The sequence below is a fragment of the Pseudophryne corroboree genome, chromosome 5, assembly GCF_028390025.1.
Source record: "Pseudophryne corroboree isolate aPseCor3 chromosome 5, aPseCor3.hap2, whole genome shotgun sequence".
In the NCBI taxonomy this organism is placed as follows: Eukaryota; Metazoa; Chordata; class Amphibia; order Anura; family Myobatrachidae; genus Pseudophryne; species Pseudophryne corroboree.
In genome coordinates this window covers 705,223,166-705,248,038 of record NC_086448.1, presented here as the reverse complement: position 1 = coordinate 705,248,038, position 24,873 = coordinate 705,223,166, and the positions used below count along the sequence as shown (strand labels likewise).

Here is a 24,873-nt window from a genome sequence, read left to right as displayed (position 1 = left end):
GAATCAGAGGAGGAGGTGGACATCTTGCCTCTGTAGAGCCAGTTTGTGCAAGGAGAGATTGATTGCTTCTTTTTTGGTGGGGGCCCAAACCAACCAGTCATTTCAGCCACAGTCATGTGGCAGACCCTGTCGCTGAAATGATGGGTTTGTTAAAGTGTGCATGTCCTGTTTATACAACATAAGGGTGGGTGGGAGGGCCCAAGGACAATTCCATCTTGCACCTCTTTTTTTATTAATTTATCTTTGCATCATGTGATGTTTGGGGCTAATTTTTTTAAGTGCCATCCTGTCTGACACTGCAGTGCCACTCCTAGATGGGCCAGGTGTTTGTGCCGGCCACTTGGGTCGCTTAGCTTAGTCATCCAGCGACCTTGGTGCAAATTTTAGGACTAAAAATAATATTGTGAGGTGTGAGGTGTTCAGAATAGACTGGAAATGAGTGGAAATTGTGGTTATTGAGGTTAATAATACTATGGGATCAAAATTACCCCCAAATTCTATGATTTAAGCTGTATTTGAGGGTTTTTTTTGTAAAAAAAAACACTTGAATCCAAAACACACCCGAACCCGACAAAAAATTTTCAGGGAGGTTTTGCCAAAACGCGTCCGAATCCAAAACACGGCCGCGGAACCGAATCCAAAACCAAAACACAAAACCCGAAAAATTTCCGGTGCACATCTCTAGTATATATATATATATATATATATATATATATAAAAAAATACTCTCTGCTGCCGCCCTGCTGATGTTGAATAATTAAATTTTCCCTGCTTCCCTTTGCAGATTTAGTACAAGGTCATGGGCCGACTCTCACTCGTCATCCACAGCCCAATGTACAGTATAATAATGCTTCTTCATTGCAGTCCCTATTCAGGCAACATACACCTTCCTCTAGCCCTGACTAAGGACCCGTTCCAACATCCCTTTGGCAGGAAAATACGCCTTTCTATCGTTCATTTGCAATTTTACACTCCATGAAGAGGATATCACATTCCTATTTGAGCTGTAGTTGGAAAATAACAGTGACTATAACATTGCAAGTAAATGCTTAGTGTCTCCAGAACACCCAGACTCTCTTACAGAGATTGACAATAACTCAAATATTTATTTACATAGCTCTGAGTGAAGAACATTTTTGAAAAGCTTGCACAATAACGTTCCCATTAGGCAAGTAAAGTAGGTGCTGAAAATCAGATACAGCATGACGTTCATCAAGGAAATAAGGTTTATTTGGCACCTAGCTGACAAACCCATCAGCAATCCTACTACTTGATAAAATACAGGCTCAATACAGACTCCGTTATTTACAACTTAGTGGCCGTGTATGTCAAATCCTTATTCTCTTTCATAGACTAATGAGCTGCAGTGAGAACAGGCAGTCAATTAAATGAGTAAAATTAGTAGTATATCAATTCTACCAAGTAGATGTGGAATGAAATTAATTAATATCCCCAGTAATTTCAAAAACCTCTTTCGGAGCTCAATGTCTTTTTTTTTCAAAGTAAATGCATACATTACATGACAATCTCCTTATTTTGGGGTTTTTTTCTGGGTCTTTAAAAAAAAATGCCCTTTAGCATAATTATTTAGCAGAATTAGTGGAACTTTACATGAAATGTATTTGCTATAAAAGACCAGCTATTACTTCATTAAAAAAAATAGGTTTCTGGGTATCATTTCAGTACTGAGTAGTTATGGAGCAATAATCAGCAGTAAAGCCTCTCGCGCAGAGACAATTCTTTTCAATACAAGAAAAATTGATTTGGAAGGGGGTAGAAAGTGTCGGACTGGGGCATGAAGAGCCCACTGGGGGAATGCAGTGGCAGGGACCCATGTTTAGGGGTGTGGCCAGTCTACAGAGCAGGTGTGCTTTGGATAACCATTAGAGAGTACATCATACTTGCCTACCTGACCCTCTCCATGAGGGAGAAAATGCTCTGTTCCTGTACTTTCCTGGTAATGTATGATTGCCATCACCTGTGGTGAGCTAGTCAATTGATAAGAAAGGTGTTTCACCACAGGTGATGGCAATCACACATTACCAGGAAAGTCCAGGAACAGAGCATTTTCTCCCTCATGGAGAGGGTCAGGTAGGCAAGTATGGAGTACATGGCCTGGACCCCTTGATAAATATATATATATAGTAAATACTGCTAGTGCATCATGATAATGTGCCAGATTAATAGCAGCAATGCACTGTACAAAATCCACCGTAGTCCTGTGAGGTATAAGGTAACATATGCATAATTTAAGTGCACAGTCTGGAACCTGATCTCTAAAGGAGGTGGTGGGGTTCACCGAGTGTTTCCCCTGTACCCCTGTGGGCTAGTCCAACCCTGGGGGTAGAGATGAGGCTACTAAGTCAACATCAGCCACACTGGTTCTTAAAACAAGACAAAGAAATCAGCTTGAAAAAGACAATCACATATACAACAATACATTTATATAAACCAAATAAAAAGTTACTGTGAGGAGAAATCTGTAAAAGTTTAACCCTTAATAAGTAAACTGTAAGTCATTTCACCACTAGCTCTTTAAGCATGACCAACCATATCTGCTTCACGAATAGACAGAAAAAGTACTATCTCTACACATGCGTAACACCAAACAAAGACTGATCTTGCATTTTATGGTAGAACTTACCTTAGCAGCTACTGATGAATTTGGCTTCTCCAGTAAGTCCCAAAGCTTTTTCCGTTTCTCCGGGCAGCATGTATTATCAAATTCTTCTCCTTCTCTCTCTCTCAAAGTCTCTGCCTCTCGCCTCAGCTCCTCGTTCATCTGTTCTTTCTTCTGATGGTATCTGGCCTGGCAGCAAGACTCCAAATATATTTCATCAATTCCCCAATAGTCCAGCTCCTGGCCAAACGACAGCGCACACATCTCCTCCATCATATGCAACTTCCCTGTCCTATAGAAATTTAAAATGGAAGTAAAAGCTCCTGGATGTCTGTCAAAAAAATACTCGTTCTCATTTAGGGTATAGTCATCGCAGACTTCCAGGAGTGTTTCATGTGTGTTGCAGTCTCTCAGTTTCCCTAATCTAGTCCTTGGCAGACGGTCTAAAGTCCTCCATAAGACCTCATGGTTGAGGCCTCCTACATTTATTTTCACTCTGCGTGAACATGCTTTACTTCTAATTATCTCCACCGGCTCTGGGGGAAGGGAGAGAGTTGATCTTGACGACTTCCGATTCAGTCCAGGTGGAGCTTTTTCTGCCATTTTGCGTATAAGACAGGACTTAGTGGAGCTTCTTGGAGTTGGCTGTCATGGGGAATACAGAGGAGATTTGTCAAAATTCAGGCAGGTTCCAGATCAGACAGAGGCCCTCTCTTCAAGCTGAAATATACAGAAGGGTATATTAATGTGACAGTTTCATAGAGAGGAAAAATACCACAGAAAACTATGTACATATTGATGTTTGCAATGCGTTTTATTGCATGTAACCTGTATTGTGCTTACGTCACGCTGGTGGGCAACCCCAGCACTCTGGCATTTGCTGGGCTGCCCCCAACCTCCATCTCTGTGCAGTGTATGGACTCCGAACTCATGCGTGCGGAATCCATTCACCTTTACCCCGTCACCGCTGCTGTCAGAGGCAGAGACTGTGTGCACTCTGTCCCCCAACCTCCCGACCACCCCCAGGTGGTTGCCATTGGGAGGTATGGGCTCTCCCATTGCTGTACACAGGTCCCAGGTCTGATGACCCGTGGCCCTCATTCCGAGTTGTTCGCTCGCTAGCTGCTTTTAGCAGCATTGCACACGTTAAGCCGCCGCCCTCTGGGAGTGTATCTTAGCTTAGCAGAATTGCGAACGAAAGATTAGCAGAATTGCGAATAGAAAATTCTTAGCAGTTTCTGAGTAGCTCCAGACTTACTCAGCCATTGCGATCAGTTCAGTCAGTTTCGTTCCTGGTTTGACGTCACAAACACACCCAGCGTTCGCCCAGACACTCCCCCGTTTCTTCAGACACTCCCGCGTTTTTTCCAGAAACGCCAGCGTTTTTTCGCACACGCCCAGAAAACGGCCAGTTTCCACCCAGAAACACCCACTTCCTGTCAATCACACTCCGATCACCAGAACGATGAAAAATCCTCGTTATGCCGTGAGTAAAATACCTTACTTTTGTGTAAAATAACTAAGCGCATGCGCTCTGCGAACCTTGCGCATGCGCAGTAAGCGACTAATCGCAATATAGAGAAAATCGGCAACGAGCGAACAACTCGGAATGACCACCCAAGTTACCCATTTACACTGCCCTTCACCACAGGTTCTACACGTGGTCAGCCCAGGTCGAGACCCGGGTAGGATTGTCAGGTAAGTTGACCCGGGTTATATTTTTGTGAGCCGTTTACAATGAGGGCCGATCCGAGTCGACCCAGCAATAACCCAGAATTTTTCCTTTGTATAATAAGGGTGTTAGTTGCTGCCCCTGAACACAAAGACAGATCCCTTTAAAATAAACACAACCTACACACACATGGGTGGGAAACATTAAAGGTATATCAATATTCCCATAATATACCAAGAATTGAGATTTACAGTTAGATGTAAATGAATAAAGACAAAAAACCTTGAGGTTTAGCATAAGTACAGCCATAGCTCATATAGATGCAAAATTTTTTGGTGGGGCATTATTTACTATTAATCAAAACCCACAACTCCTTAGAAATTTGTTTGCTATTTACATCTTTTACTGTATATTAAAAAAATATATATATATTTTGAATATTGAATATATATATACACACATACATACATACATACATACATACATACATACATACAGTATATGGGTTCCCTGGGGTACCTTTAGCTCAGTACTCCAATTGCTTTGAAATAACCAGGTAGCACTCCTCGGGCTTTGCAGCTCAGTAGATGTGTATTACATTCAAAAAAGGTTTACAGCAGAAACAATTAAATAAAGTGCATAGTGGAAATCACCAACGTTTCAACACCACTAGGGTGTTTTTTTCAAGGTGCTATGCTGCCAACCCTGGGCAAAGTGCGTTGGCAGCATAGCACCTTGAAAAAAACACCCTAGTGGTGCTGAAACGTTGGTGATTTCCACTATGCACTTTATTTGATTGTATTGGAACAGTGAACTGCTCGGGCAGTGCTCCTCCTGTTCCTCCTTGCACAAAGGCGGAGGTAGCGGTCCTGTTGCTGGGTTGTTGCCCTCCTACGGCCTCCTCCACGTCTCCTGATGTACTGGCCTGTCTCCTGGTACCGCCTCCATGCTCTGGACACTACGCTGACAGACACAGCAAACCTTCTTGCCACAGCTCGCATTGATGTGCCATCCTGGATGAGCTGCACTACCTGAGCCACTTGTGTGGGTTGTAGGGAGGTCATACAGGCACGTGGAGGCCACACACACTACTGAGCCTCATTTTGACTTGTTTTAAGGACATTACATCAAAGTTGGATCAGCCTGTAGCGTGTTTTTCCACTTTAATTTTGAGTGTGACTCCAAATCCAGACCTCCATGGGTTAATAAATTTGATTTCCATTGATAATTTTTGTGTGATTTTGTTGTCAGCACATTCAACTATGTAAAGAACAAAGTATTTAATAAAAATATTTCATTCATTCAGATCTAGGATGCAGGGACGTGCAGTCAGGGGTGCAGGGGAGGCAGTGCCTCCCCTGTCATAATGATTGAAATAATAAAAAGAAGATATTTATCACAGAGTCTGTGATAAATATCTTCTTTTATTATTAGAATCATTTTTCCCCTATTACTGTGGCTGCATGTTAGGGTGGGAGGCAGCGGGAGAGGTGCCTCCCGCTGCTAACATTAAAGTCCGGGCAGCGGGGGGCGGGCAGGGTGCAGCAATGGGCTGTGAAAGCCCATTGAAAAAGAATGGAGAAGCGGCACCACTACAGGTGCCTCAATGACAGGGGCGTGCATTCAGCCCCGATGAATGCATGCCCCTGTCACTGCCCCAGATGTGATTGGCCCAGCGGATCCAGTGCTGGATCCGCTGTCCAATCACTAGCGATCCCTCTTCCTGGCTGCAGCAGGCGCCGTGGGCTGTGTGGGCGCCCGCTGCAGCCAGCGCCGCTGACTGACACCAGAGGTCATAATTGACCCCTGGTGTCTGAGCGGCGCTACTAAGGCAGAGACGTCATGAGTCATGACGTCTCTCCCATAGTAGTAAGGAGCCGGCGGCCAGAGACGGAGGACAGCGCTGCAGGATCGGTAAGTATTGTGTGTGTGTGTGTGTGTGTGTATTTTTTTTTTATGTGTTTGTGTTGGGGGCACAACTACAAGGGGCACAGCAAGTGGGGGCACCACTACAAGGGGCACAGCAAGTGGGGGCACAACTACAAGGGGCACAGCAAGTGGGGGCACCACTACAAGGGGCACAGCAAGTGGGGGCACAACTACAAGGGGCACAGCAAGTGGGGGCACCACTACAAGGGGCACAGCAACTTTGGGGCACAGCAACTGGGGGCAAGACTACAAGGGGCACAGCAACTGGGGGCACCACTACAAGGGGCACAGCAACTGGGGGCACCACTACAAGGGGCACAGCAACTGGGGGCACCACTACAAGGGGCACAGCAACTGGGGTCACCACTACAAGGGGCACAGCAATGGGGCACCACTACAAGGGGCACAGCAACTGGGGGCACAACTACAAGGGGCACAGCAACTGGGGGCACAACTACAAGGGGCACAGCAACTGGGGGCACAGCTACAAGGGGCACAGCGACTGGGGGCGCAGCTACAAGGGGCACAATTACAGGGGTCACAACTACTGGGGGCACAGCCACAAGGGGCACAGTTACAGGGGTCACAACTACTGGGGGCACAGCCACAAGGGGTACGCTACTGGGGGCACAATTACAGGGGTTACAACTACTGGGGGCACAGCTACTGGGGCCAAAGCTACAGGGGGCACAGCTACTGGGGGCACAGCGACTGGGGGCGCAGCTACAAGGGGCACAATTACAGGGGTCACAACTACTGGGGGCACAGCCACAGGGGGCACAGCTAGTGGGGGCACAGTTACAGGGATCACAACTACTGGGGGCACAGCCACAAGCGGCACAGCTACTGGGGGCACAGCATTAGGGGGCACAACTACAAGGGGCACAGCTACCGGGGGCAAAGCTACAGGGGGCACAGCGACTTGGGGCACAACTACTCGGGGCACAGCTATTGGGGGCACAGCTACAGGGGGCACAGCTACAAGGGGCACAACTACAGGGGTCACAACTACTTGGGGCACTGCTACTGGGGGCACAGCTACTGGGCTCACAACTATTGGGGGCGCCTGCTCCATCCTCCCAGCCAGCAGCAACACTCTCCCGTCTGTGCTAACGTCCTTCCGCGTCAGCGAGTGAATAATATTCATTAATTTCTCTCTATTTCTCTCTCTCTCTCCTCCTGTGGATAACTTTGTAAGTATAATTTTCATTTTTACAGGTACCGGCCCTATTGGATTCTACTGGACAAGTGGACGTGACCGGCGTGGGATGTAGGTAAGTAATCTCTCTCTCATTTTTACAGGAACCACCTATTGGATTCTACATGGACAAGTGGACGTGACCGGCGTGGGATGTAGGTAAGTATGTGTGAGTGTGTAAGTGTGTTTTAATAAATTTTTACTTTCACGGTGTGTGTGTTGTGTTTTTATTTGGGTATTTTTTGTTGTTGTAGAACTACAGGTACCAACGGGCCCATTATTTCCCCGCATGCTGGTACTTGAGGTTCTCCAAGTACCAGCAAGCGGGGGAGGCTTGCTGGGCCTTGTAGTTCCACAACAACAAAAATATTCTTTTTTTTACACACTTATGGCTATCAGCCCGGCACCCACCGCCCAGGGGTGCTGGGGACAGCCTCGGGCTTCACCTCTGGCCCTTGGGTGCCTGGAGGGAGGGACCCCTTGATTTAAGGGGTCCCCACTCCTCCAGGGAACCCCGGCCAGGGGTGATTAGTTGGGGGGGTAATGACACGGCCGCAGGGACCTACATAAATGTGTCCCCCGGCTGTGGCATTATGTCCCTGGCTAGTGGAGCCCGGTGCTGGTTTTAAAAATACGGGGGACCCCTACATCTTTTGTCCCCCCCGTATTTTTGGAACCAGGACTGGTCTAAGAGCCCGGTGCTGGTTGTCTAAATACGGGGAACCCCTGTCCAATTTTTCCCCAGTATTTAAACAACCAGGACCGGCTCAAGGAGCCCGAGGCTGGTTATACTTAGGAAGGGGGACTTCACACATTTTTTTTTTTTTTTAACCCATTCAGACCCTTCTCCATAAGTTAATAGAAGCCCTGGACAACAAAATTGCATTTATGTCCTCCTCCCACTCCCTTCCCAGGCCCAAACACTAATTTTTATTTTTTTTCTATAAAAATGTACAATATATCACAAGTATGATGAGCAGGCAGGCAGTGGGCATTGGCGGCATCGGATTGAGATGCAAATTAGTGGCGGAGGGCTGGGTCAGTTGATGGTGGGCAAGTTTGTAAGCCATTGGCGGTGGCAGCAGGCATCGGCTCAGAGGCAGTAGCGGGCATTGGCTCGACGGCGGTAGGGGTCATCGTCAGAATCCGGTGGACATTATGGCTGTAGTGCCTCACCAGCCTCTGACCTCACCGCACGCCACTGCTAGGATGTGTTATTTTAGTGTTCCCTTTATTTTTTTGAGCAGTGTATATAAATATATATATATATATATATATATATATATATATATATACAGGTTGAGTATCCCATATCCAAATATTCCGAAATTCGGAATATTCCGAAATACGGACTTTTTTGAGTGAGAGTGAGATAGTGAAACCTTTGTTTTTTGATGGCTCAATGTACACAAACTTTGTTTAATACACACAGTTATTAAGAATATTGTATTAAATGACCTTCAGGCTGTGTATATAAGGTGTATATGAAACATAAATGAATTGTGTGAATGTACACACACTTTGTTTAATGCACAAAGTTATAAAAAATATTGGCTAAAAGTACCTTCAGGCTGTGTGTATGAGGTGTATATGAAACATAAATGCATTCTGCGCTTAGATTTAGGTCCCATCCCCATGATATATCATTGTGGTATGCAATTATTCCAAAATACGGAAAAATCCCATATCCAAAATACCTCTGGTCCCAAGCATTTTGGATAAGGGAGACTCAACCTGTATATATATATATATATATATATATATATATATATATATATAAAATTTAATGATAACAGATAAAAAAAATCTGAAAAAAATCTAAATGACAAATAAATCATGCAAATACAGATGGTCAACACAAATATGGTCCATGCCTCCATAAAAAATGGTCAATGTCGGCCCATCATAACCAGACCCTTATTATATGCGAATGTCAGTAAGAACAGATTAATTCATGTGACTATTTATTACTGAACTCAATTTGAAACAGAGCTTCTGAAAAGAGGTGACGGGATCCCGACATGGATTGCAATGCCGGTGCCGCAATCCGGAATGAAGGACTGCCAGTTCTGCACCAAGTTAAATATAGTCCGTAGGCTAAAATCGGTGATGCCAACTGAAAATACATTTGGCTAATGGGGTCAAGCTTGGTAAATAACTCCAGACCACAGTCCCCATTTCGGAACATGGGAACTATGGTATTTTACATTACTTAACAAAACAAAGGAGGTATTACTACCTATTGTCATGTTCTTACACATAATGAGTAGTTGTAATACCTATCTGCTAAGGCCAGAACAATTAATAGTTTGCTTGACAAGCATTTTGGACCATCATCTATTCTAGACGGATGTAGACTACATTCCATTTTGGAACCCTAATATTCCTAGTGAATTGGGCAGGATGGGGAAATAATACAGGGAATCGCCAATCTGTAGGGAAGGGGCGGGGCCAAAATTATGAAATTCAATGATGTAAATAGCCTTGTCCCCAGACTGATTACCTGTATTTCCTCTCCAGGCTTTTCCCAGAGAGGAGGAGGAGGAGGAAAAAAGTAAGAAGGTATGAATAATAATAATAATAATAATAATAATAATGCAGGGAATCGCAGGTCTGTAGGGAGGGAGCGGGGCCAAAATTATGAAATTCAGTTATGTAAATAGCCTGGTCCCAAGACTGATTACCTGTATCTCCTCTACAGGCTTTTCCCAGAGAGGAGGAGGAGGAGGAGGAGGAAAAAGTAAGAAAGTATGAATAATAATAATAATAATAATAATATTTTAATTAGTCCTATATTTTTTTTTCTTCTTTGTGCTGTTATATTCTGCAACCACATCATAATGTTTAATACTGTAGTAAATTGTGTACTCTGACCACAGCGTCAGCTATGGTAATTATCTGCTTGTGTATATTTATGACAGAAATACATCTGTACGGTCTTTTCCAAACAACATCCTAAAATGGTGCCTTTGCTTTATTGCTAATGACTTTTGGCAAAATTTGCCTTTGTCCCTGGATGGCAGCGCTTTGTAATAGTTTCAGTGCGTACTTTTACTCTGGCCTCATCATGTTTTCATGCTACAATATTTCAGTGTAAGAGGTTATTGCCTTAGTAGACTTCAAAAGACATTTGTGGGCAGATACAAGATGGTTTCAGTGCAAACTGAAAAAAATCTGTAATATGTAAATAGATTCAAATTGTACTTTAGAACTGCCAAGAGAAGGCCTAGAGACTGACTGCTGCACAAATTATAAACTCATTAGTGTATTATCATGTATTTCTCTGACAGCAGATCAATTCTTGGCAAGGATGTGACTTTTACTAAATTACTGTATACAAGTAGTTTTCAAGTTTAACTGAGCCTAATGGTAATGCAAGTTCCTGTCTTGATTATGGGCCCGATCAGACTTGGCCTTAGGTGTGTGTAGTATATTTCATATTTGGCAATTTTTTGCTGGTGGCCTCTGGGAGATCCCAGATGGGAGGGTACAGGAGGCATGTGTGGTGCACTCAATTCTATCATCTTGGCCTCGTCCCAACGGCACATTGTGCAGTGGGTAGGAGTGGCGCACAGTGACGCAGAGCATTTCTTCAAACGATGAAGTGGGCCGGATGCAGGAAGCCGGCCCACTCTCTTGAGAGTTTGGGAGAAGTCACAAAAATCATTGGTCTCCTGGACATATGGGAAAAGTAGATAGGTATGGTCAGGGTCGGACTGGCCCACAGGGGTACCAGGGAAACCACCGGTAGGCCCCACTGCCTGAGGGCCCACTTCTTCCTCTAGGGATCAGGTTACAGACTCTGCACTTGTTTATACATGGTAGATATGTTGCATTACACTGCACTAAACTATTGTGTATTTCAAGCCTCTGTGGAGGCTGGCGACACCCCCTTTGTAGGCTGGTTACACCCCTAAGTATGGGCCCCTATCACTGGATCTCCCTGGTGGGCTCTTCATGTCCCAGTCCGACACAGGGTATGGTATATACCATATTCTCCATAGGACAAGTTATTACAAACGGTGGGGTAGATGTAACAAACCTGGGAGATAAAGGGGTCTATTCATGAAGCAGTGAAAAGTGTGGAGAAGTGAGCCAGTGGAGAAGTGGCCCATGGCAACCAATCATCTGCTCTGTATAACTTTATAGTATGCAAATGATAACTGTTACTTCAATGCTGATTGGCTGCCATGGGCAACTTCTCCACTGGCTCACTTCTCCACACTTTTCGCTGCTTCATGAATAGACCCATGAGTACTGATTGTTTGGTACTTTATCTCTCCCCACTCTCTCCAAGGTTTGACACATCTCCTCATTTATGTTTTACCCCCAGGCACCATTATGGTGCATAATCCTAATGAGAAGCCTGAGAACAGTTTTTGTGCTGCAGGTAGAGTGACATAGACGGTGTTTAATGATGCACTATGTTTCTCTGTGCCTGAAGCAATGGTTCCTTCTGCCTCTTAGCACCAAACATAGACACCAATTTGTTGTTTTTATGGAATGACAGATATACAATCGTAATTACATAGCGATTAACCTCTTCAAGTCCGGAAACTTTATCTATAAACTTGCCCAGAAATAAGTACATAACGTGATACATAAATTTACTACACAACACATCATAAGAAAGCTACACAAGATGGTGGGAAGCGGGTACAATACCGCTAGTCGGGATCCTGGAGGTCACAATGCCGACGCGGGAATCCCGACTAGCCGTGAAATACTGATGCTGGAATCCCAGCACCACAGGCTTTCCTTCCTCTATGGGTGTCTACGAGGTTCCGGTGTGAATGGTCGACAGTGTTAAGGTCGACACTCATTAAGTCGACCACTAATGGTCGACATTGACATTGTCGACATGGACTAATGGTTGACACATGGAAATGGTCGACACGTGGAAGGTCGACACATGAAAACGTGATTTTTTTACTTTTTTGGGTGTCATTTCCTTGCTTCGCTAGCCATGCTTCGGGCAAGGTTCCTCGCTCCGCTACCGCTGCGCTCGGCACAAGTTACCGTTCCCAATCGTAGTCCACGTGACTCGTAAAGTATGAAAAAGTTCCACAAAAGAAAAAAAAAGTGAAAAACTCATGTCGACCTTTTCATGTGGCGACCTTTCGTGTGTCGACCATTTTCATGTGTCGACCATTAGTCCATGTTGACCATGTCAATGTCGACCATGTCAATGTCGACCAATAGTGGTCGACCTAATGAGTCTCAACCTTAACACTGTCGACCATCTGACCGGATACCGTCCACGACACCCATAGAGGGAGAATATAACCAAAGGAGCTTTTCAGCGCTTGGCCCGCCGCCGGCATACCGGTAGCGGGATCCGGCTGTCAATATACTGACGGCCAGGATCCCAGCCACCGATTTTTCATACTGATCCCGTGGTGACTACTGCTGCTCAGTCTCAGCACTGTGACAGGAATGCAGAAAGATATCTGGATGCACCCTTGTGCTGTTACCCTGGTTTTAGTTCTGACCAGGAGGATATTTGTGAAGTTTGGATGTTCTCCCCATGTTCAGGTGGGTTTCATCCATTTGTCTCCACAGTTCCCTGACACACTGGCAGATAAACAAGGTTTCCGACTAAATTGTGTTTGTCATCTCCTCAGACTCAATGTCTGTCACGCTTGCATATTGTTTTATGATTATATTGTTATGCTGAATATATATTTAAGCTAAATAAATGAATAATAATAATAAATAAAAATAATAATAATAGTAAATGCAATCTGTGTCAAATATTTGGTGTAATATGAACTAAACTCTATTTTCTTTTTCTTTTAATTTTGTTGGGAGAGCAGCACTCTGTGCTGTCTCCTATGCTACATACACTCTTTGCACTAGGATCCAGAGTCTGCCGGGAGGTGCGACCCCCGACCTGATGTGCTACTGCAATTCACTGTGTAAGAGTGTCATTCTTAGGGGGTAATTAAGATATTATCGCAGCAGCAAATTTGTTAGCAGTTGGGCAAAACCATGGGGGTAATTCTGAGTTGATCGCAGCAGCAAGTTTGTTAGCAATTGGGCAAAACCATGTGCACTGCAGGGGGGGGGGGGGGGGGGGGCAGATATAACATTTGCAGAGAGAGTTAGATTTGGGTGTTTTTTTTGTTTTTGTGCAGGGTAAATACTGGCTGCTTTATTTTTACACTGCAATTAAGATTTCAGTTTGAACACACCCCACCCAAATTTAACTCTCTCTGCACATGTTATATCTGCCCCTCCTGCAGTGAACATGGGGGGTCATTCCGAGTTGTTCGCTCGTTATATTTTTCTCGCAACGGAGCGATTAGTCGCTAATGCGCATGCGCAATGTCCGCAGTGCGACTGCACCAAGTAAATTTGCTATGCAGTTAGGTATTTTACTCACGGCATTACGAGGTTTTTTTTTCGTTCTGGTGATCGTAATGTGATTGACAGGAAGTGGGTGTTTCTGGGCGGAAACTGGCCGTTTTATGGGTGTGTGCGAAAAAACGCTACTGTTTCTGGGAAAAACGCGGGAGTGGCTGGAGAAACGGAGGAGTGTCTGACCGAACGCTGGGAGTGTTTGTGACGTCAAGCCAGGAACGAAACTGACTGAACTGATCGCAGTTGCCGAGTAAGTGTGGAGCTACTCAGAAACTGCTAAGAAGTGTCTATTCGCAATTTTGCTAATCTTTCGTTCGCAATTTTGATAAGCTAAGATTCACTCCCAGTAGGCGGCGGCTTAGCGTGTGCAAAGCTGCTAAAAGCAGCTTGCGAGCGAACAACTCGGAATGAGGGCCATGGTTTTGCCCAATTGCTGAAAAAAATTGCTGCTGCGATCAACTCAGAAATAGGCCCCATGTGCACTGCAGGTGGCAGATATAACATTTGCAGAGAGATTGACTCACATCTCCACTCTGTACTGTTACTAAGCTTACATGGCAAGCACCCTTAACCATTTTAACAAAATGTGCTCTAAATTAAAATATTGACTCCTCAAGTTATGCCCAATGCAACACATTTTACACAAGTCTCGTTTGTATGTGACGCAAATGGATTTACAGCCAGGCCCTATCACTCTGGATTCCAACCAGAATGCAGTTCACTTAGATATAATGTGAATGTAATAACGGGATCTGGTTAATATCCTGATGGTTGGGATCCCGGCGCAAACATATAACTTGGAGCAGTCACCAGGGTAGAAATAGCTAAATAAATCGATTTATAAGATCCCACTGTGGAGTAGAAAATAATACATTTTATGTAGCAGACAGACATTTCTATAAACACAAAGCAACAATATAAACACAATAAGATAACGTGGAGACACCAGAATAACCAAAATCACTTTTAGTATTTTCCTAATGCTAGACAGGCTATAACGGCACGTTTTATCCAAGTGGTTATACTTCCTTTTGCAAACGCATTTAATATGCTGATGTAACAGGCTGCTATGTAAGTGGTTTCACTGTGTCATATCTCTCTCAGCACGGCATGGGGTGTTTGTGTGTTAAATAAATGACCTACCTAATACTGTAGCTGCACATTTGACATTTATAAAAACTACAAAATGGACATACAGACATTATTGTGGGATACATACGATATCCTGGCAGAATGGGATGCTGGCTGTCACTATACCAACAGCAGCATCCCGTCTGCCGGAATCCCGGCAGCGAGTTCCCTCACGGGCTCGTCACGCATCAAGCCCGGCGGCTCGCCACAGGTTCTATTCCCATTCGGTTGGTGGAGTGGACCCACCAACCAAATGGGAATACCGGGCGGGAGTTGGGATTCTGTTTGTTGGTAAAAATAAGATTTAACTTACCGGTAAATCTATTTTTCGTAGTCCGTAGAGGTTGCTAGGGACTCCGTAAGGACCATGGGGAATAGACCGGCTCCGCAGGAGATAGGGCACTTTAAGAAAGACTTTAGGATTCTGGATGTGCACTGGCTCCTCCCTCTTTGCCCCTCCTTCAGACCTCAGTTAGGGAAACTGTGCCCAGAGGAGACGGACAGTACGAGGAAAGGATTTCTGTTAATCCAAGGGCAAGATTCATACCAGCCACACCAATCACACCGTATAACTTGTGATAAACTACCCAGTTAACAGTATGAAAAAACAACATAGCATCAGTACATGACCGATGCAACCATAACATAACCCTTATTGAAGCAATAACTATATACAAGTATTGCAGAAGTAGTCCGCACTTGGGACGGGCGCCCAGCATCCTCTACGGATTACGAGAAATAGATTTACCGGTAAGTAAAATCTTATTTTCTCTAACGTCCTAGAGGATGCTGGGGACTCCGTAAGGACCATGGAGATTATACCAAAGCTCCCAAACGGGCGGGAGAGTGCGGATGACTCTGCAGCACCGATTGAGCAAAAAGGAGGTCCTCCTCAGCCAGGGTATCAAACTTATAGAACTTTGCAAAGGTGTTTGACCCCGACCAAGTAGCTGTTCGGCACAACTGTAATGCCGAGACCCCTTGGGCAGCCGCCCAAGAAGAGCCCACCTTCCTAGTGGAATGGGCCTTAACCGATTTAGGCAATGGCAATCCTGCCGAAGAATGCGCCTGCTGAATCGTGTTACAGATCCAGCGAGCAATAGTCTGCTTTGAAGCAGGAGCGCCAACCTTGTTGGCCGCATACAGAACTTACAGAGCTTCAGTCTTCCTGATCCTAGTTGTTCTGGACACATAAATCTACAAAGCCCTGACCACATCCAGGGACTCGGAATCCACCAAGTCCCGCGTAGCCACAGGCACGACAATAGGTTGGTTCATATGAAAAGATGAGACCACCTTTGGCAGAAATTGAGGACGAGTCCTCAATTCTGCCCTATCCACATGAAAAACCAGGTAAGGGCTTTTATACGAGAAAGCCGCCAATTCCGAAACACGCCTTGCAGAAGCCAAGGCCAATAACATAACCACTTTCCAAGTGAGATATTTCAATTCCACCGTCTTGAGTGGTTCAAACCAAGGTGACTTGAGGAAACTTAATACCACGTTAAGATCCCAAGGTGCCACCGGAGGTACAAAGGGAGGCTGAATATGCAGTACCCCCTTCACAAATGTCTGTACTTCAGGAAGAGAAGCCAATTCTTTTTGGAAGAAAATGGATTAGGCCGAAATTTGGACCTTTATGGACCCTAATTTCAGGCCCAAATTCACTCCCGTCTGCAGGAAGTGAAGCAGATGGCCCAAATGGAACTCCTCCGTAGGAGCAGTTCTGGCCTCACACCAAGACACATATTTTCGCCATATACGGTGATAATGTTTCAATGTCACGTCCTTCCTAGCCTTGATCAGGGTAGGAATGACCTCCTCCGGAATACCTTTTTCCGCTAGGATCCGGCGAAGACTTCTGGATGAAGTCCCCACTCTCCCGGATGCAGGTCGTGTCTGCTGAGGAAGTCGGCTTCCCAGTTGTCCACCCCCCCGGGATGAATACTGCTGATAGGGCGCTTACATGGCCTTCCGCCCAGCGAAGAATCCTGGTCGCTTCTGCCATGGCCACTCTGCTCCTTGTGCCGCCTTGGCAGTTTACATGAGCCACTGCCGTGACATTGTCTGACTGAATCAGAACCGGTTTGTCCCGAAGCAATGCCTCCGCTTGGCGTAGGGCATTGTATATGGCCCTCAACTCCAGGACGCTGATGTGGAGACCAGTCTCCAGATTTGACCAGAGACCTTGGAAATTTCTTCCCAGTGTGACCGCTCCCCAACCTCGGAGGCTTGCGTCCGTGGTCACCAGGATCCAGTCCTGAATTCCGAACCTGCGGCCTTCTAGGAGGTGAGCACTGTGCAGCCACCACAGGAGAGATACCTTGGCTCTGGGAGACAGGGTGATCCTTTGATGCATTTGTAAATGGGACCCGGACCATTTGTCCAGTAGATCCCATTGAAAGGTCCTCACATGGAACCTGCCGAAGGGGATGGCCTCGTACGATGCCACCATCTTCCCCAGGACACGTGTGCAATGATGCACTGAAACCGTTTTTAGCTTTAATAGGTTCCTGACCAGGGCCATGAGCTCCTGAGCCTTTTCCATCGGAAGAAAAACCTTTTTCTGGTCTGTGTCTAGCATCAGACCCAGAAAGGTCAGGCGTGTTGTAGGGACTAGCTGAGACTTCGGTAAATTGAGAATCCAGCCGTGCCCCTGCAACATCCTCACCGACAGCGACACGCTGTCCCGCAACTTCTCCCGAGATCTCACCTTTATGAGGAGATCGTCCAAGTATGGGATAATTGTAACCTCCTGCTTGCGCAGGAGCACCATCATTTCCGCCATTACCTTGGTGAAAATTCTCGGGGCTGTGGAAAGCCCAAACGGCAACGTCTGAAATTGGTAATGACAGTCCTGTACTGCAAATCTCAGGAACGCCTGATGAGGAGGAAAAATCGGAACATGAAGGTATGCATCCTTTATGTCCAGGGACACCATCCAATCCCCCCCCCCTCCAGGCTGGCGATGACCGCTCTGAGCGATTCCATCTTGAACTTGAACTTTTTCAAGTACAAGTTCAGGGATTTTAGATTCAAAATAGGCCTGACCGAACCGTCCGGTTTCGGGACCACAAACAGGGTTGAGTAATACCCCTTTCCTTGCTGGAGAAGAGGAACTTTGACTATCACCTGTTGAAGATACAATTTTTGAATCGCAGTCAACACTAACTCCCTCTCTGACGGGGAAGCTGGTAGAGCCGATTTGAAAAACTGGTGAGGAGGCACGTCTTCGAATTCCAGCCTGTATCCCTGAGAAACAATCTCTATAGCCCAGGGATCCACCTGTGGGTGAACCCAGACCTGGCTGAAAAATCGAAGACGCGCCCCCACTTGAGCTGACTCCCCCCGGGAAGCCCCAGCGTCATGCGGTGGACTTTGCAGATGTAGGGGAGGACTTCTGCTCCTGGGAACTAGCTGCATGCAGCTTTTTTCCCTTGCCTTTTCCTCTGGCAAGGAAGGACGATCCCCGTACCTTCTTGCTTCTATTGGAACGAAAGGACTGCATTTGATAATGAGGTGCCTTTTTAGTATGCTGCGGGGGGACATAAGGTAAGAAATTCGATTTACCGGCCGTAGCAGTAGAGACAAGGTCTGAGAGGCCTTCTCCAAACAACTCCTCCCCCTTGTAAGGCAACTACTCCATATGCCGCTTTAAATCGGCATCCCCCGTCCACTGTCGGGTCCACAGGAGTCGCCTAGCAGAAATAGACATAGCATTTATTCTGGAGCTTAGTAAACAAATGTCTCTTTGAGCATCCCTCGTATACAAAGCAGCATCTTTGATGTGCTCTAGGGTCATTAGAATGGAATCCTTATCTAGGGTTTCAAGTTCCGTAGATAAGGAATCTGTCCATGCTGCGATAGCACTACACACCCAGGCCGATGCCATCGCCGGTCTAATGATAGTACCGGAATGTGTGTAAATGTGTTTCATGGTAACCTCCTGCTTACGATCAGCAGGATCCTTGAGGGAAGCTGTATCCTGAGAAGGCAGTGCCACCTTCTTGGATAAGCGTGTCAGCGCCTTGTCTACCTTCGGCGAAGATTCCCATCGTATCCTGTCCTTTTGTGGAAAGGGATACGCCATAAGAATCCTTTTGGGAACTTGTAGTCTCCTATCTGGAGATTCCCAAGCCTTTTCGCACAAGTCGCTTAGTTCAAATGAGGACGGAAAAGTGACCTCAGGCTTTTTCCCTTTATACATGTGTACCCTCCTGTCAGGGACAGGGGGTTCCTCAGTGATATGCAAAGCCTCTTTAATGGCCATAATCATGTAACGAATACCTTTCGCCACCTTTGGCTGTAATTTTGCATCCTCATAGTCGACACTAGAGTCAGTCTCTGTGTCGGTATCTGTGTCAGTGATCTGGGATATGGTGCGTTTTTGAGACCCCGAAGGTCCTGGTGCAAGAGGGGCAGGCATGGTTTGACTACCTGACTGATCCCTAGCTTCAGCCTTGTCTAATCGTTTATGCAGTAAATTTACATTTGCATTCAAGACATTCCACATATCCACCCAGTCCGGTGTCGGCATTGCCGACGGCGACCTGACCATCATGCACTCCTCCTCCTCCTTAGGTGAGCCTTCCTCGTCAAACATGTCGACACACACGTACCGACACACTTCACACACACAGGGAATCTCTTTTCTGAAGACAGGTTCCCCCTGAGGCCCTTTGGAGAGACAGAGAGAGAGTATGCCAGCACACACCCCAGCGCTATATGTCCCTGGAGAAAAACACAGAATGTTTACCCAGTAGCGCTGCTGTAGTGTATAAACGCCAATAATGTGCCCCCCCTTACTTTAAAACCCCCTCCTACCGTGTGTCAAGCAGGGGAGAGTCCGGGGAGCTTCCTCTCAGCGGTGCTGTGTAGAGAAAATGGTGCTGGTGAGTGCTGAGGGTGAAGCCACGCCCCCTCAGCGGCGGGCTTCTATCCCTCTCAAACTTATTAAAAAATGGCGGGGGCTCTTTTATATACATGTACAGTGCCCACCTGTACATGTATATACACTTTTGCTATAGGAGAGGTGTTTTATTGCTGCCCAGGGCGCTCCCCCTGTGCCCTGCACCCTTACAGTGACCGAAGTGTGTGAGGTGTAGCGGAGCAATGACGCACAGCTGCAGTGCTGTGCGTTACCTCTGTGAAGCACCGAAGGCTTCTGCCGCCTGAGACGTCTTCTGTCTTCGTTTCTCCTGGCTCTGTGAGGAGAACGGCGGCGCGGCTCTGGGGTGAACGCCCAGGACGAACCTGTGTTCATTCCCTCTGGAGCTAATGGTGTCCAGTAGCCGAGGAAGCAGAGCCTAACATTTAAGTAGGTCTGCTCCTCTCTCCTCAGTCCCTCGATGCAGGGAGCCTGTTGCCAGCAGTGCTCCCTAAAAAAGATAAAAAATCCTAACAAAAAAAACTTTCTAAGCAGGAAACTCAGGAGAGCTCCCTGCAGTGCACCCTTTTTCCTCTGGGCACAGTCTAAAACTGAGGCCTGGAGGAGGGGCATAGAGGGAGGAGCCAGTGCACACCCAGAATCCTAAAGTCTTTCTTAAAGTGCCCTATCTCCTGCGGAGCCCGTCTATTCCCCATGGTCCTTACGGAGTCCCCAGCATCCTCTAGGACGTTAGAGAAATTCAGGCTGTCGGGAGACCAGTGTTGGTCTCCTGAACGGCAGGATCCCTACAGCCGGTATACGGACTGCATCTCCTTAACGTACCTAACCCAACTAGAATCTGACCTAAGCGAAATCCTGCCTGAAATCCTGCCTCCATACCAATTCTATTTATTATGGGAATAAGGTAAACTCCTTAGTCCAAAAACAAAGCTTCCCCTTAATCTACATATATTATATCTAGCACTCGGACATCCTATCACTATTCCTCTCCTATGTAACCTTCACTCACTTAATGAATACATTTCCCAGTTACCTGAGTGGCATCTACCCCAACTAACATACAAAGATTGTTGGATTTCTACCTAGGATCTGCTACCTCCAGTAAACCAGTCGGAGTCCGTGAACTGGCTTCGCTGTTAGTGACTTCCCATTGGAAGCACTACCTGCTAATCACACACAAGACTGACAGTCCCAGAGGGAGGAGTTTTCTCTCCCTGGGACTGCCAGCCCAGACCGCGTTTAGCAGAGAGAGCTTGCAATGGAAGCCACTAGCCTGCCATGTCATCATCCCTACTGGACTTTTATGGGCTGCAGCTGATGTAGACCCTAGAAGCCGGTGTTTGTGTGCACATGCCAGTCCCAACACTTGCCAGGTCCTTTGTAAATGCACAATGTCCATTGCAAGTGCTGGGACAGTTGGAACGCCAAACCGCCAAACTTCAGTATTGGCAAGCCCCTTTACCAAAACAGGGTAGGATCTGCCCCTGCTTACAAATTACATTAACTCCCCGAAAAGTATAGGTTACAATTTTTATTAAATAGACTGAATTTTCATTTATATAAACTCTCTACAAATCTGGAAATATGGACAGGTCACTGCCCAGTTTCCTTTCTCATTTCACACACCTCAATCCTGAAACAACCTGCTCAGAATTCCATGTTTCCCTAAATGACATAAATGTGTCTTCTGTACTATCTGTAAAATATCTTTAACTGCAGGTTATAATTATAACAACAGGAAAAACTATAACACTAAAGGGTCTATTTAACATGAATCTAAATAATAAGCAATCTGTACCGCTGCTTTCCACCTTGATGCAAAATGTTCTACCGCTGGAATTTACCATGAAAACCTCTATGTTCAATGAGTTTCAGCAGTCTGACATTACTTACTAAAGATGTGCATGGAAGTGTGACCAGACGGGGATCTAGCAAAAGCCTCTCCGCTGTGTCTCCATTGCCGCGTATAACTAACGCCATCCATGGCAATAGCTAGTAGTAAAATCTATGCTTTTTTCCACTTGTTAAATATATGGGGGTATTCAATTATCTCCAATAATTTTGGAGCTATTGAATTCACCCCCCTGCGTATTCAATTGCGGGTTGTTTTCGCCCATTTTTAAGGCATTTTCACCAGTGCCTTTTCACTTTTTTTTTTTTTTACATGAAAAGGCATTGTCGAATATGTCTCAAAATCGGTGTAAACACAGGCGCAGTTGCAAAAACACGTGGACTTGCTGATCCACATGTTTTTCACTCCTTCCGCATTTTTTGCCTTGGCAAAAAAAAACAGCCCTTCTATTGAATAGGGTGAATCCCCATTCGCCCTAAAAAATAGCGAAAAGTGCAAATAAATGGCCTTAATTGAATACTCCCCTCAGGCCGCCATTCCTATAGAGCACTATAGGAATGGTGGTAAGCGGCGCAAAATAGGTTATCACTGAGAACTGTCTGATTTGTTTGATGTACACCTTTTGTTAAAGCGAGAGAAGCTGAGATAAGCCCTTTCTCCGGAAAAACGCCAGAATAAGGGATTTCTAAGCGTCATAAATAGATCCGTAGGTCTAAGCGTGCGTATAATATCAACAGCCACAAAACATGCACTGCCTGATAAAGCCATGTAAACATATTTGTATAGGGAAATAAAAACAGAAGTTGAATATTCAAATCCACTGAACCAAAGCCATACACCAACAGTAGGTCATCAACTATGAACACAAATTCCATGCTCTAGTATCTCTCTTTACATAAAGCCAGTGTCTGATTTGTTACCCTTGGTTACAGAACATCACTTCTGTTATGTTATGTGCCATGTTATTAAATATACTGATATATGGGATCTACAGTATGTTGATCACTCTGCAATATGTGTATTGGTTTTGTTATTACGCAGGTGTTCTGTCAGGCCTATGAAGAACCATGTTGCACCATATAGCGACTGTTTGTCCATGGCTTTGAGCACCACTAGTGATATGCAATTACTACCTTGGTATGAAGGTCACAACCTGCATACGGATACAATACCATACATGCTCTTTCACTGGATTTTTAGCTGTAGTCTCTTTGGACCTTCAGAATGTTGCTAAGCAATATAGGCCCATTGTTGGCTAAAGAAATGACAGATTACACTGGCAAATTACACAAAGCCACACGCTTGTAAAACTTTTTATAGACAAGTACATTTTGTGCTGGCATTTTTTTATCACAAGCTCTGCCAGCTGTTTAGCAGCACCGGATAGGATTATTATTGATTGAAATCATTTCTCTTTTTAGACTTCTTTTTCCTCGTACACTTAAGTATCGAACTTTCATTACTGATTATTTGCAGAGAATCCACCCCTTCCTGTAGTCCCAGCATCATGAGACAGCATGGTCGTAAAAGAGACTTTTTTTCAATGTATAACCTCAACACAACAGCAGATTCTTCAAGATTAAATGTTATATAACTTGATTTGCCTGGATTACAGCAGCGGCAGTAGGAACATATCCCCCTGTGTGTACATTTATGTGTATTTATAGCTTATGACACACAGAAAATTGTTTCATCATTGTGTCAATAATTAAAACAAACACTTTCATGTGTCACGTTCATGGCTGGGGTTTTATTAATCTGCCTAGAACGAGAAATAAACATATAATCGGATCGTCTCCGCCAGTACATTGCAATCTGCTTCTTCCATTGAGACTGCTAAATACCTATAACACACAATTCTAGATGACACACTCTGGATCAGCCTATACATACTGTAATTGTGCATCTTGCTCCTAGTATAATAGATTGGGCACACATAAAATGTACATGTGTCTGGGTGACTGATTACAATACATTGACAAACGCACATATGGCAATGATAAATAAGCAACATGGCTCATTCACACTTTTCCAGCACAACAGGAACATTATAGTTCACTTGTCTCTTAAAAAAACAAAACATGGTGGTGATGATGGTGATGATAATAATGATTTCTACACTATAAGATTTGGAAAGCCTTTAAGTCTCTCAAGTTGATGCCATTTGACCCTTGTTGTCATTGGACTCCTTGGGAACTAACATGACTAAGGTGCTGTAAACATGGATTATTTATCCCTGGGAGGGGTTGGTGTCAAAGTGCAGGAGAAATACCCCCCATCTACTTACCTTGCTTAGAGAGCAAACTGTCCAGCCTCAGGAAGGGTGGGCTCATCCCTTATCCAGAGGTTCTAGATGTTCTGTAGGACGAGAAGACACTTCGCACTGCCCTGGACCATGTTCTTCTGTCCCATGGTGTGCTTGTTGGACCGTTCCAGAGCTCAACAAGTCTAAAGGGGGGAAAGGTGTGCAAGGCCAGGGGCTAGAGCAGGAGTGGCATGCAGCGCCAGGCAGCCTAGCCCTGCTGGAGGTGTGTGGGGTCCATCCTCTCCATGTGCTGCGCCTGTGGATGGAGTGAGGAATGGGAGAGCAGGCAGCAGCAGCAGCAGCTCAGCTAGCACAGCTTGGAGACACAGTCAGCTGCAGCAGATACATGATAGTCACACACTCACACCATCACACACACTCACTCCTGCAGCCAGGGACACACCGGGCTGCATCTCCCACAATCTGGCTCAGAGGATCTAGAGGTGAAAGCTAATTGGATTGAGCTCTGCATCACCAAGGACAGCAGCAACAGATCGGCAAGTGCTCCTGACCAAAGCCAAGAAATCCCGAGGAGAAGAGGAGAGGGGAGGGGAGGGGGGCCGGGGGAATCCTATTCTGAGCGCAGCCTTAACCCCTTCAGCCTTTAACTCTCACAGTATCCCCCCTCCCTCCCCTGCTGTCAGTGACACCTCTGCACAGCAACCTAAAGGCAGGAGCCCCGGCATGTTCCATATGTGCCTTACACAACTATTTATCTGGGGGGTTACATATTAATGTATGTCATGTCCTGTAAATAAGACGCACCCAGCAGCATGGGCCACACGTCACTATGGGTTGGGGGTTGCAGTTTTATAATTAAGATACGATATAGCTAGGAGAGATTGCTATTCAATAGCTATCTATACACACAGGTGTATGTATGTATATATATTACACACGCACAAACAAGTTGAT

The 24,873-nt window shown here is 45.6% G+C and overlaps 1 protein-coding gene across 1 annotated transcript in view; it reads right to left on the bottom strand.

The window, feature by feature from the left end:
• Nucleotides 1-24,633, bottom strand: part of KCNB2 (potassium voltage-gated channel subfamily B member 2) — a 387,610-nt gene extending 362,977 nt beyond the window's left edge. The window contains exons 1-2 of the mRNA XM_063923916.1: nucleotides 23,941-24,633; nucleotides 2,645-3,340 (exon numbers count right to left, since the gene is read on the bottom strand). Of these exons, the coding sequence (XP_063779986.1) occupies nucleotides 2,645-3,223 (579 nt within the window). The 5' untranslated portion in view covers nucleotides 3,224-3,340; nucleotides 23,941-24,633. The remainder of the gene's footprint in view (nucleotides 1-2,644; nucleotides 3,341-23,940) is intronic.
• Between the last annotated feature and the right edge of the window lie 240 nt (nucleotides 24,634-24,873).